The following is a 12,636-nucleotide window of genomic DNA, read 5'->3' as shown; positions in this document are numbered from 1 at the left end:
CGTGGCGGGCTGAGGGAATTTGCTGGGCCATGGGAAGGAGGAGGCAAAAAAAAAAAAAAAAAAAAGGCTGTCATTGGCAGGACACCATGGGATGCCTGGGTTCTGAGCACAAGGATGTTCATTGAGGTCTTAGGAGTCTGAAGACCCGTCTTGGTACTTTCTGTTCTGAATGCCATTCAAAGGAAGGAGTATCCTTGGCAGCCATACTGTGAGCACAATTCAGGACACACCAGCCACTCATGATAGCTCTGGAAGAAGCAGCAAGTCGTTGTTGAAGAGTGGAACAAACAGCCAACTCCCTGTTTAAGGAGGCCTCAGGGAGGATCTCGTGGCATCAAAGGACTCTTGCTCTCTTAGCTCTGCCCTCCTTAGATGACATGTCTGTTCCCTGGAGGGACTGGAAACATGGCTCTGGCCTTCTGGTGACAAGGGTGCTGGCACTTTTCTACCCCACGGCCTACGGCTCTGCCTCCAGTGGTCACCTGAGTATCCATGTGCGCTGGTCTCTTACAGTCCTTTCCTTCTGGTGATATTCCATTCATCTAAACGGCTTGTCAGTCAGCTTACAAAGCCGTGGGTCCCGCCCTACCATCTTTACACCCTAGGCCTCGACGATGCGCTTACTAGTCCTTTTACCCATCCCTGTCTCCCTCCCGTGAGTCCCTTTCTTACCCCAAACAGCCCCTTCACATTTCATTCTCTATACACATATATTTAAAAAGCAGAACAAAGCTAGAGTCGGTTATGAGAAAAAACATGTGTGGTTCTGAGTATGGCTTACCTCACTTATACCATTTCCCTGCAAATGACGTAATTTCGTTTTTCTTCATAGCCGAATAAAGCTGTACTGTGTATTGAATCACACTTGCTTTATCATTTCTCTGCTGGACGGGCATCTAGGCTGGGCCCATGTCTTGGCTGTCACCTCAACTATTCTGCTTCATGCTACTCAGCACTGTGCTAGAAGTTGTTGGTTTCCACTTGGAAGCACTGCTATGCTAGGCTGCCATTGGGACAGGGACGGTTACTTGCTGGATCTGTCTTCACAGTAGGGTAAAGACTCCGTGGATAGCATCTTTGAGCTGGTAAAACATGAACAAATAAACTCGTGCCTACAGTTTCAACCCCACCCCTCGCATTTCCTCCATACGAAGAGGTTTCCACTCACGTCTGTTTACGCTTAGGTTCAAGTACAATCATTCTCCGTGCACGGTTTCACAGACAACACTCAGTCTGAAGCGCAGCCTGGCCTAGAGACAGGAGCGGGGCCTCTGAAAGGAACAATGTGCTGAGAGTCTGCAAGTCTAGGTTTAGTCACAGTGCTTGAGTTTCCCCCACGCTAATGTCTTCCTTATTTGAAACTGAAACTTCATTAATCATTATAAATGATAATACGAAAATAAGATATTTGGGGGCTGGAGAGATGGCTCAGTGGTTGAGAGTGCTCACTGCTCTTGTAGAGGACCTGAGTTCCCAGTATCCGTATTGAGTGGTTCACATCTGCCTGGGACTTCAACTCCAGAGGATCCAACACCCTCTTCTGGACCCCTTGAACACACACACACACACACACACACACACACACACACACACACACCAATAATAATAATAAGCAAATAAACTAAATCTTTTAAAGGGGATGTTTCGGTTATTCACCCGTGACTCCTGTCAGTACCGAGACTTTACTGGGTGATGTTAGACCATGTGACCAGAGTTGAGAGGCTGTCTCTGCAGGATCACTGAGCTCTTACAGGTCAGGAGGAGGAGCAAAATGGAGTGGACGTAAAGCAAGGCCCAGAGAGGCGTCCATGAAGATGCAGCCTCGTACTCAGGGCGCTGGACAGCCAGTGTCACAGAGGCCCTGTCACAAATGCCACGTTAATGCTAGGTCTTTCTTACAGTTTGAAAAAGAGTTGCAGAGGATTTCAGAAGCCTATGAGAGCCTGGTGAAGTCCACCACCAAGCGTGAGTCTCTGGACAAAGCAATGAGAAACAAGCTAGAGGGTGAGATCCGGAGGCTTCACGACTTCAACAGAGATCTCCGAGGTGAGACCTGCTCTCTGTGCTGGCAGATGTCTTCCATGGCCATTCTCCATTACAGGCGTGTGCACGTGTGTGTGTGTGTGTGTGTGTGTGTGTGTGTGTGTCTGTGTCTGTGTCTGTGTGCGTGTTTACTTTTTTTTTTTTTTTTTTTTGGTTTTTCGAGACGGGGTTTCTCTGTGGCTTTGGAGGCTGTCCTGGAACTCGCTTGGTAGTCCAGGCTGGTCTCGAACTCACAGAGATCCGCCTGCCTCTGCCTCCCGAGTGCTGGGATTAAAGGCGTGCGCCACCAACGCCCGGCTGCGTGTTTACTTTTGAGAGTTGTTTTTCTCTACCTTGTTGAGGCATGGTCTCTCTCACTGTTTTTGTCTACTTCACCCTCCAGGGTAGCTGGCTGATGAACTTAGGGGTGACTCTCCTGTCTCTCCACAAGAGGACTGGGGTTCCCCACCGCATCTGCTTTTTTGTGGGTCTGGGAATTGAGCTCGGGCAGCCTGGCCTCCGTGGTTAGCCTGTGTATCCGCTGAGCCTCACCCTGCCTGTTTTGTTTGTTTGGTTTTTGTTTTTTTGACTGTGTGTCTCCCTGAACAGGGAGCTGGCTGATGTAACTAGGCCGGCTGACCATCAAGCCCTAGGGACCGTCCTGTCTCCACTCCCCAGAGCTGGATGACAGATGCATGCCACCAGATGCAGCTTTTACAAGGGTGCTGGGATCAAACTCAAGTCATTATGTTGTGCGGAATGAACTTCACTGACTGAGCCCATGCCCAGCCCCACAAGGGTTTTCTTACGATAGCTTGGAGCATACCCCCAAACTGCTCAGTCTGGGCCCCTGCCCGATGGTCTCCCTCTCCAGATGCCGCTCTTAGCACTGACCGTATTCCTCTGTTGTGTGATGACTCAGGCTCGTTTCTCCTTTGTTTGCAGATCGACTGGAGACAGCCAACAGGCAGCTATCCAGCAGGGACTACGATGGCCATGAAGACAAAGCTGCAGAGGGTCATTACATGTCCCAGAGTGAGTCCGTGCGTCTGAAGATTTTATCTTCAGTATACAGGAGACCGAGGCCAGGGTCTTACCAGCTTCTATTAGGTTTTGTGCTGTGTCCTTTCTGTGGATCCACAGTCCTCAGATGAGAGTCTCCTCAGTCAGTCAGAGCCAAAGCCAAGGCTGACAGACCTCAGCTCAGTAGTGCTGAGCCTGTCTGTGTGTTAGCTAGTCTTCTTGTGGCTGTGACAAGCACTTGACTGAAAGCATCGCATTGGAGGATAGGTTCATTTGAGCTCATGGTTTGAGAATACAGCCCCCTATGGTGGGGAAGGGATGGCGGGGGAGTGTAAGGCTGCATGTTCATTATAGGGTGGATCAGGAAGCAGAGAAGAGGACTCTGGCACTCAGCTGGTTTCTTTTTTGTCTTTTCATTTTGGCACCCCAGTAAACATTCACAGGGGGCTGCCTCCCTCAGTTGTTTCTCTCTGGAAGTGCCCAAAGCGTTTATTAATCTGTTGGAGCTGGCCTCCAGCTTCCTGCTTGTCCACACATATACATACACACACACACACACACACACACACACACACACACACACACACACACGCCATACACACACTCCCAGGAAGCACAGTGCTTCCTGGACTCACTATTTCAAATAAGTCATAACCTTTTTCTCCAGGAAAGGACAGGATACTTGGTGGTGGCCCTCTCAGGGTCACCTCTCAGGTGGTGCTCTGCACAGGTCAGGGGTCTAGCCAGGCTGCTGATTTCCCGCACATGCTACATGCAAATCACCACACTACGCTTACCCATGCCTGGTGTCCTGGAAGCCTCTGACTCTGTTTCATTTAGAAGTAGGCACAATCTTTGTAAGCCTCCAGATTTATTGGGAACATACTTTTATTAATTTTGCCAGAGGCAAATGATGGCATCAAATGGGTTTGGAAAAAACCATCAGCCAAGAGTTGAATTTTTTGCAAACTCGTTGCATGAGCCGGAAGTGTAAAACCCCCAGCTGTCATATTTTGAAAGGATGTTTAGAAAATGATTTCTGGTATATGTCATAATTCTTACCACCATCATGAGTAAGTGCCCGAAGCTTAAAGCCAATCCAAAACAACAAAAATTAGCATATTCAAGAAGTAGCCATCTGTCTTCTCATAATAGTGCCCTGATATGTGGGATTGTCAAAGCCCTCAGTTCTTAAGACAGAAATAATTTTGTAAATTTTGGTAGTTTGGCTTAATTTCCTTTCCAGCTCCGGAAGTGACTCGTGATTGGGTCCAGTGTCAAGCCCCACCTTTGTTTAAATCCCGTCTTTGGCAAGGGTCACGCATGCTAGCCAGGCCTTTGCCTCACGTTGCTTTGTTGTGTGCTTCAGACCGACTCTTTGACCCTTTAACTCTTGCTTTACAAAAAGAATGTGTCTGTTCTTCCTGATGACGTGCATTTGCTGCCTCATCTGAGCTTACGTAGCAAAGTTGGGCTGACTGGTTTTATGTCTACTTGACACAAGCGTCATTGGAGAGGCAGGAGCCTCAACTGAGATCTATAGACTAGCCTGTAGGGCATTTTCTTAATCAGTGATTGACGCAGAAAGGCTTAGCTCATTGTATGTGGTGCTACCCCCGGGCCAAGGTCCTGAGTACTATAAGAAAGCAGGCTGGCTGGGCCATGGTGGTGCACATCTTTAATCCCAGCATCTGGGAGGCAGAGGAAGGCAGATCTCTGTGAATTTGAGGTCAGCCTGGTCTACAAAGTGAGTTCCAGGACAGGCTCCAAAAAAAAAGAAAGAAAGAAAAGGAAGGAAGGAAGGAAAGAGAGAGAGAGAGAGAGAGAGAGAGAGAGAGAGAGAGAGAGAGAGAGAGAGAGAGAGAGAGAGAGAGAGAGAAAGAAAGAAAGAAAGAAAGAAAGAAAGAAGAAAGAAAGAGAAAGCAGGCTGAGCAAGCCAGAGGGAGCAAGCCAGTAAGAAGCTCCTCTCTCTGGTCTCTGCATCAGCTCTGCCTCCAGCTTCCTGCCCTATGTAAGTTCCTGTCCTGACTTCCTTCAGTGGTGGACTACAAAGTGGGGGTGTAACCCAGATAAGCCCTTTCCTCTCCAACTTGCTTTTGGTAACGGTGTTTCATCTCAGCAATAGAAACCCTAGCTAAGACAGAAGTCAGGGCCCCTTATTGGCATGGACAGTGTTGACACCTTCCTTTTGGATGACCGTGTGCCTTGACAGAGGGAGACATGCCGGCTGTGCTGCCAGGGTGTAAGTCCATCACATAGTTCATGTTACGTAGTGAGCATCTGTTTGCTCCACCAGCCAAGGCTGGTGCTCACATTCTGGTGTGAGCTCACATTCTGAAGAACGTTCACCTCTGGTTCAAAACTGAAACATCAGCAATCGGGCATCGAGACCCTTCTGAATTTATAGGGGATGACTTGTCCTGCACAAACACGCTTTAGCTGGCCTTCAAAGTCATAGAATAGACAACCTAGGCCTTTTCCAACTGCTTAGAGGTATTCCAAGGTTGCTGTGTTAGGTAATTGAGTGTAGGCATTTCACACAGACTTGGTAATGGTGCTCCTTAAACATGCAGTATTTACAGCACACCTCCTCTTCCTTCAGTATTATCAGGGTTGAGAATGTTTTGCTCTTTCTGGTGTGGCTAAGGAATGGACCCAGGATGCTACTCCATATTTAGTAGGACTTTTTCCTTCGTGAACCCCGAGGCCTTTTGAATACTGAGAAAATTAGCACATCCCCCAGTTACAGTGCAGACATTCCCCAGGGTCTGTACTTGCAAGCATTCCCAGTGCTGGAGAGTACCACGCATATACGGTGGCTTGGGTGAGGTGTCCCCCACTCTCAGGCGTTGCACCTGCTGAGCAGCCTGTATCCGAGAATGTGGCGAGGATTGGTGACACAGGGACCGGTCGGTTGCGTTAAGAAAACTTTATGCTCCCCAAGTCGGCTTAGGAGAACTCCCAAGAAAAAAACGCTTCCCTTTTTAAAGACTTCTGCCATCCATACACATACAATTCTCCAACCGAGCTCTCACACACCTCTCACAGCTCTCACACGTCTCACCCTCCTGGCTGGTGGTTTAATCCACCAGAATCAGGGAGAAACAGCAGGGAGCAGGAAGAAGCATCTAGCCATAGGGGGGGATCAAAGTCATGGTGTTTCAGTGAGCGAGCCCTTATCAGAGCCCCAGAGCCCTATCAAGAGCTTTATGGCACTGAATTGTTTTCAGTAAACATGTTTTCAGTAAACATTATCTCGCAGCTGCCTGCTCCCAGGCTGATGGAGGGGTGGGTTTCTGAACAAGGTCTGGTGTCCCTACACTCAGGAATTTGAGGACTTGGTCCCCAGCTAATGGCGCTGTTTGGGAGACTTAGGAGGGGTGTGGCCTTTTGGAGGAAGTATGTCACTGGGAGCAGGCTTTGAGAGCTTAAAGACTTTCATGATTTTGAATTGGCTTTCTCAACTCCCTGCTTGTAGTTTGAGATGTGAGCTCTCAGCTGTTCCTGCTGCCATGCCTCCCTCCTGCTGCCGCAATCCCTGCTATGATGGACTCTTAACCCTTTGGAGCCATAATAAACTCTCCTATAAGTCGCCTTGGTTGTAGTGTTTTATCACAGCAACAGCAAAGTAACTAATATAGCATGTTACTGGAGTAAAAGGAATCTGTCTCACCTCGCTGTGAACCTGCAAGCTACAATAACAACCTGCCTGCCAAAATATGCCCACAAGTGCAACAGTGGTGTAAATGTTGTGGGAGCAACCAACCGCTCTTAGAAATTTCGGTTTAAGGCCCGCCCCACAAGATTAATCCGTACCTGACACTGCTCATGAGGCCAAGAACATGTGGTTAGACAGGTAACAGACCGTAGTGGAGGTCATGCTAAAAGAACAATGCAATAGAATGGCTCCTAATGCCGGGCGTTGGTGGCGCACGCCTTTAATCCCAGCACTCGGGAGGCAGAGGCAGGCGGATCTCTGTGAGTTCGAGGCCAGCCTGGACTACCAAGCGAGTTCCAGGACAGCCTCCAAAGCCACAGAGAAACCCTGTCTTGAAAAACCAAAAAAAAAAAAAAAAAAAAGAATGGCTCCTAATGTCATCTTACTGTACACATGGATCAGTACGTCCCTCATCCCTCATCAGAGAAGCCTCTCCTTACAGTAGGTGGTGGCTGATCATGACATCCATTACCTTACAGTTTTTCAAGTAACTGCTCTTAAGACCTTCCAGGTTTTATGTCATGGTCAGACTTGTTTTTAGCTTTGTGCCATGTTAGACATAAGTCTAAGTTCAAAACACTTAAAAGATGAGTGTGATTCCTCTGTTCACGTGTGATATTCTGAAGGCCAGCTCGGTGGGCAGAGCAGATAACAAACTCGACCAGGGAGAATAGACACTTTAATGTCTTCCACTGCGACGGCAGAAGTGAGTCATGGAGCAGGGAAGCAAATGACAGGTCAGTAGGGATTGGTACCCAGATGGGTAATGGCAGGATGGGATAGATATGACCAAAGCAACTAGATGGATGACGTGTTAGTTCCTTTTCTCATTGACGTGGCCAAATGCCCAACAACAGACAGTTTACGGGAAGAAAGGTTTGTTTTTGGTTCAGGTTTGAGGGAGTGAAGCCCATTACGGCCAGTAAGGCATGGTGGCAAGATCATGCAATGGCTGCTTGCATCGAGAAAGCAGTCAGGAAACAGGGAAAGAGCAGGAAGTGGATATAACCCTCAAGGCCTACCCCTGAGTGTCTTACTTCCTCCAGCCAGGTCCCATCTCCCGAAGGTTCTACAATGTCTCCAAACAGGCCAACCAAGTGTCCAGTGTTCAATTCCTGTTCAGACCTCAATGGATGGTCACCCTTACTAATAAGATGCAGGGAGTATGAGTTTGGGTCAGATGATGCAGAGTTAAAGTTGAGCTACGGAGTCTTCTCTTGGATCTGTAGTCTCCTGAACTGCTGAGATGAAAGATGCAGAGTTAAAGTTGAGCTGCGGAGTCTTCTCTTGCATCTGGAGTCTCGTGAGCTGCTGAGATGAAAAAATGCAGAGATGTGCAGAGGGCTGGGTGGGAGGAGTACAACACCAGGCTTTCATTCAGCGTGTGGGCACAGGAGTACAGACAGGAATTACATGCCTACTTATTAACATGTGCTGTTACAGAATATTCTTCCAGAAACCCTGTATTAGAACAAAGGTAGTCAAACCCTAGTCATAATTTCAGCATCACTCATTCAGGGTACAGCATACTTTTCAAACCAGTTCTTTGGGACTCTAGCAGTTGGTTCAGAGAAGGGCAAGACAGCTTATCATTAGTGATGACGCATGGGCACGTGTGCTGAAGACAAGGGCTGGGGTGTGGGGTTGACAACCACCTTGGCGGATGCAAAAGAGAGGGAAAGAGAAGGTATATAGTAAGTAGTTTCCCTTTTTTGCTCAGTGTTCACCTTGATGTAAAACATGTAAGTTAAAAGGAACATATAGACATACATACATACACACACACACACACTTAAAAATAATAGTAAACGCTGAGTACTATTCTGCACAGTTGCCACTGAGTTCCGAAGGCCAAGGTGGTGACTACGCAGGCCTTCTGGGCTCCACTCAGTCCTGAGGCTTTCCAGTGCTGGCAGTCCTGCAGGTTCAGTGCATGGGAGCTTGAGGGTCTTGATGAAGTCCCCTTCCTGTTCCCTCGTGATGATGGAACATTGTTACCAGAGGAATTAAAAGCTTTTAATTCCTGTGTGTTTTTCCAAAGTTTTACAGATTGTAGGATGATGATGTCAAAGCTAAATCATTACTGAAGAAAAAGACTGTGGGCCATCGCCTGTTTGGTCTGACTGTGTGAAATTGGGGCTTCTTTGTCCTTTAGCTTAATTGAGGTTCCCATTTTCCTATTCTCCTCCCTCTCCTACTCCTCCTCCACCTCTTCCTCCTCCTCCTCTCCCCTCTTCCTCGTCCTTCTTCTTCTCCTTGTCTCTCTCCCTCTCTCTCTCCCCCTCTCTCTCCCTCTCTCTCCCTCCCTCCCTCTCTCCCTCCCTCCCTCTCTCCCTCTCTCCCTCCCTCCCTCTCTCCCTCTCTCTCTCCCCCTCTCTCCCCCTCTCTCTCCCTCTCTCTCCCTCTCTCCCTCCCTCCCTCCTCCCTCTAGGCAGGCTACCACGAAAGCAGACCCCTGGGAATATCTACCATGCTTAGCTGTAACTTCTCAGCCATTGCCCCTGCCCTTTACCATTTCTTTATGACAATTAGTGACTGCAGATTTCTGTCTGTTTCAGGCTAGGTAGCTAAAAATAAAATATTAGATATGGAGAAGCTAGGTTTGGAGATAGAAGCTTCATCTCATGGAGTTTTTAAGTGAGTATGTCAAACCTTGTGACATGTTTGGACGAGGCCGACCTGACTTGCTGGGCATGTGTGCTATTCCAGGTTGTAATAGTCACGTGCGGCCTCCCCAAGGGACTGGTCTCCACACCTTGTCAACTCTCAGGGGGAGAGAACTCCCCACGAATACCTCCTAGGCTTGCTTGGCAATGCTGTACAAAGGCGGAACAGCCCAGTGTGTCATCCACTTGGTTTAACTCTGGCGGGCGCCCCCGAGAAACTCAGGCCTTTATAGGAACTAGAAGAGTGTGGTCTGCAGGGTGGCTGTTTTATATTCAAGAGAATCTTCCCCCGGTGTAAAAACGAATGGTGGTCAATTTAGACTCTGACTGTCCATGCCTGATGGACAGAGCTTACTAAAGAAGGCTGCTACCCACGTGTCAATGTCTGGCTGCCTCCTGGAAGCATGCTGTGATTTTCACATTGATGGTTGTTTTGCTGGGCATTATCGTGACAGAGTTAAAAACTGGGCTGCTTCCATGGGCCGTATTCCTCCTACTCTGTCATGAGGTAGATGGGTGGAGGAAGCCCGTCACCGTTTGGGCTTCTTCATGTGGCCTCTCGGAAACAGGAAGCTGTTCGGTAAGCCAGGCAAATGGCAGCTGCTTAGGAAAGCCTTCCGAGGGTTGTTAGACGTTCCGCCAGCACGCTCCATGCATGTCCTGCATCCTTCCCTCTGCGCATACACACCACGACTACGCATCGGTAATGGCTTAGACAGTCATTTCAGTCTCCCCCTCTGCCATCCCTACCGTTATACTCCTGCCTGGTTGTGTTTCCAGAACCAGGAACTTAGAGGCAGTTGGTAAATGTTTACTCAGTGTCCAGTGGAATGGCCACCACGATCTTTTATTTAAACTAGTAGCGAGTGAACTCTCTCGTTCGGGGCCATGGCAAGCACACTCTTTCTGTTGAGGATGGTTTGAAGCCTGGGCTTTGAAGCATCGAGCGCTCAGCTCTGCAGCTGTAACCCAGAGCACCCACAGGTGATTCCTAAGCATGGGTGGAGCCACATTCCAATAAAACTTGTTTTCAGAAAAACAGGCCATGGACTGGACTTGAGCTGCAGACCAGAGTTTCCTGGCCTCGCCACCCACCCCTGGTAGTGAAAGAGGAAGAAGTGGGGGGTGGGGCGTGGGGGGGGAAGCGGGAGGTGGCAGCTGTGTCGGAAGCATCAGCAGCAGGTGCAGGAGCTGGGGTGCAGTTGAGTTAGTAAGGCAGGTGCTTGCCCGGTGTGCACAGAGGCCTGGCGGTGTGCACAGAGGCCTGGCGGTGTGTACAGAGGCCTGGCGGTGTGCACAGAGGCCTGGCGGTGTGCACAGAGGCCTGGCGGTGTGCACAGAGGCCTGGCGGTGTGCACAGAGGCCTGGCGGTGTGCACAGAGGCCTGGTGCCTTTCCTAGCACGGCGTGACTCAGGTAGCACAGACGCGAAATCCCAGCATTCCTGAGATACGGATGGGAGGATCCAAAGTTCGGGGTGATCCTCAGCTACATTTCATGTTCAAGGCTAGCCTGGGGTACACGAGATACTGTAATGCACATATGAAAAGAAAAAGAAAGAAGGAAAGACAGAAGTAAAGAAGGAGGGAAGGAGGGAGGGAGAGAGAAGGAAGGAAAGAGAGAGAGAGAGAGAGAGAGAGAGAGACAGAGACAGAGACAGAGAGAGAGAGAGAGAGAGAAAGCTTGTAAGGCACAGCAACCCAAGGACGTTGCAGAATCCCTGCGAATGTCTAAAGGCAAAGCTAAGGCTAGGATTGGGATTTGCTTTTCCTTGTCTTCCCCGTTTCCCAAAGGTCAGCTCTTAGTGCCGGGGGCTCTGACAGCTTCACATTCTACCCCGAGATGCATCCTGGGAGTAAACACAAAGTCTTATTGGAAGTCTGGATGTGATGGAAGTACTTAGCCTGCTGTCGTGAAGGAGCAGTGACAGACTCAGATGACCCTAAGTGACCTCTGGCGGCACTCACATGGCATGCTCTCACCTCACGGATTTTTCCATTCAGAGTCAGCGATAACAACGCATCCTCTTCAGATGCTCCTAGCAAAAATTCAGACCGGATTAGAGTTTAAGGTTCTTTAAAAAAAACAAAAGCAGTTTTCTCAAAATGTCTGTGAAAGCAAATGCGCCCCCCCCCCGCGCCTGCTGCCCAGTAACAGAAATCAGATACAATATGGGGAGAGAAACTTCATATCCCGTTCCTTCCTGTTGACTTTTGGAACTATCTTCAGTTCATGAATTACAGTGAGAGTCGTAGCTATATCTCAGTGGAACCAGAGAACTCTGGAGAGGCAAAAGATTTCAAGTTTGGAAAAATCTATGTTTGCCATTAAAAACAAATGTGCATCTGCCACTGGTGTTCTTGCTTATGAAGGAAAGGACAATAAAAGTACCTGTTCAAAGGAAGCTACGTAGATGGCTGGGAGGGTTCCAGAAATTATAAGGAGAGAGCACACCATTCCTTCTCCCTAATCCACCCCAGCGTGGGGTACTTTCTCCCGCAAATTAAGGCTCTTTCGAGCTGCACCTTATAATCTTCATGCCTCGATCTGGCTCACCATCTTCCCCTCAAGGGGGACTTTTCAAACCATGACCATAAATCAGGTGTGGTGGCGCACACCTTCAGTCCCAGCACTTAAGAGGCAGAGGCAGGCAGATCCTTCGGTTCGAGGCTAGCCTGGTCTATAAAGTGGGTTCCAGGACAGCCAGGAATACGCAGAGAAACCCTGTCTCTAAAAAACAAAAAAGTTAGAGATAAGTAATAAGAAGTAAATAAGTAGGCCGAGTGGTGCGTGCCTTTAAACCCAGCACTCTGGAGGCAGAGGCAGGCAGATCTGTGAGTTCGAGACCAGCCTGGTCTATAAAAGCAAGTTCCAGGACAGCCTCCAAAGTCACAGAGAAACCCTGTCTCGAAAAACCAAATAATAATAATAATAATAATAATAATAATAATAATAATAATAATAATAATTCTTCCTGAGGCAGGAGTGTCTGTGGCGCTGGCAGAGACCTTGGACCGTTCCCCATATTGAAGTTATTTGTTGCAGTTTTCTCATTTCGCAGTTTGCTGATGGGAAGATAAGGAAGGAGCCTATGTTGTGAAGCTCCTGGCTTGGTGCCTGGGGTGTGGTTAGCCACCAGGAATACTTATTAGCTTTCTTATAAGTCAAAAGTCTACTAAGTATCACATCTCCAAAACAAGCATCTTTG

The 12,636-nt window shown here is 48.6% G+C and overlaps 1 protein-coding gene across 3 annotated transcripts in view; it reads left to right on the top strand.

Moving 5' to 3' along the window:
* The window catches only part of Amotl1 (angiomotin like 1), a 129,835-nt gene that overhangs the window by 92,549 nt on the left and 24,650 nt on the right, over nt 1-12,636 (top strand). For all 3 annotated transcript variants that reach the window (XM_040735274.1, XM_040735276.1, XM_040735275.1), the window contains 2 exons: nt 1,902-2,046; nt 2,968-3,057. In XM_040735274.1, the coding sequence (XP_040591208.1) occupies nt 1,902-2,046; nt 2,968-3,057 (235 nt within the window). The remainder of the gene's footprint in view (nt 1-1,901; nt 2,047-2,967; nt 3,058-12,636) is intronic.

The sequence above is a fragment of the Mesocricetus auratus genome, unplaced genomic scaffold, assembly GCF_017639785.1.
Source record: "Mesocricetus auratus isolate SY011 unplaced genomic scaffold, BCM_Maur_2.0 Super-Scaffold_100044, whole genome shotgun sequence".
Classification (NCBI taxonomy): domain Eukaryota; kingdom Metazoa; phylum Chordata; class Mammalia; order Rodentia; family Cricetidae; genus Mesocricetus; species Mesocricetus auratus.
The sequence above is the reverse complement of the archived record's forward strand: the minus strand, read 5'-3'. Positions and strand labels throughout refer to the sequence as shown.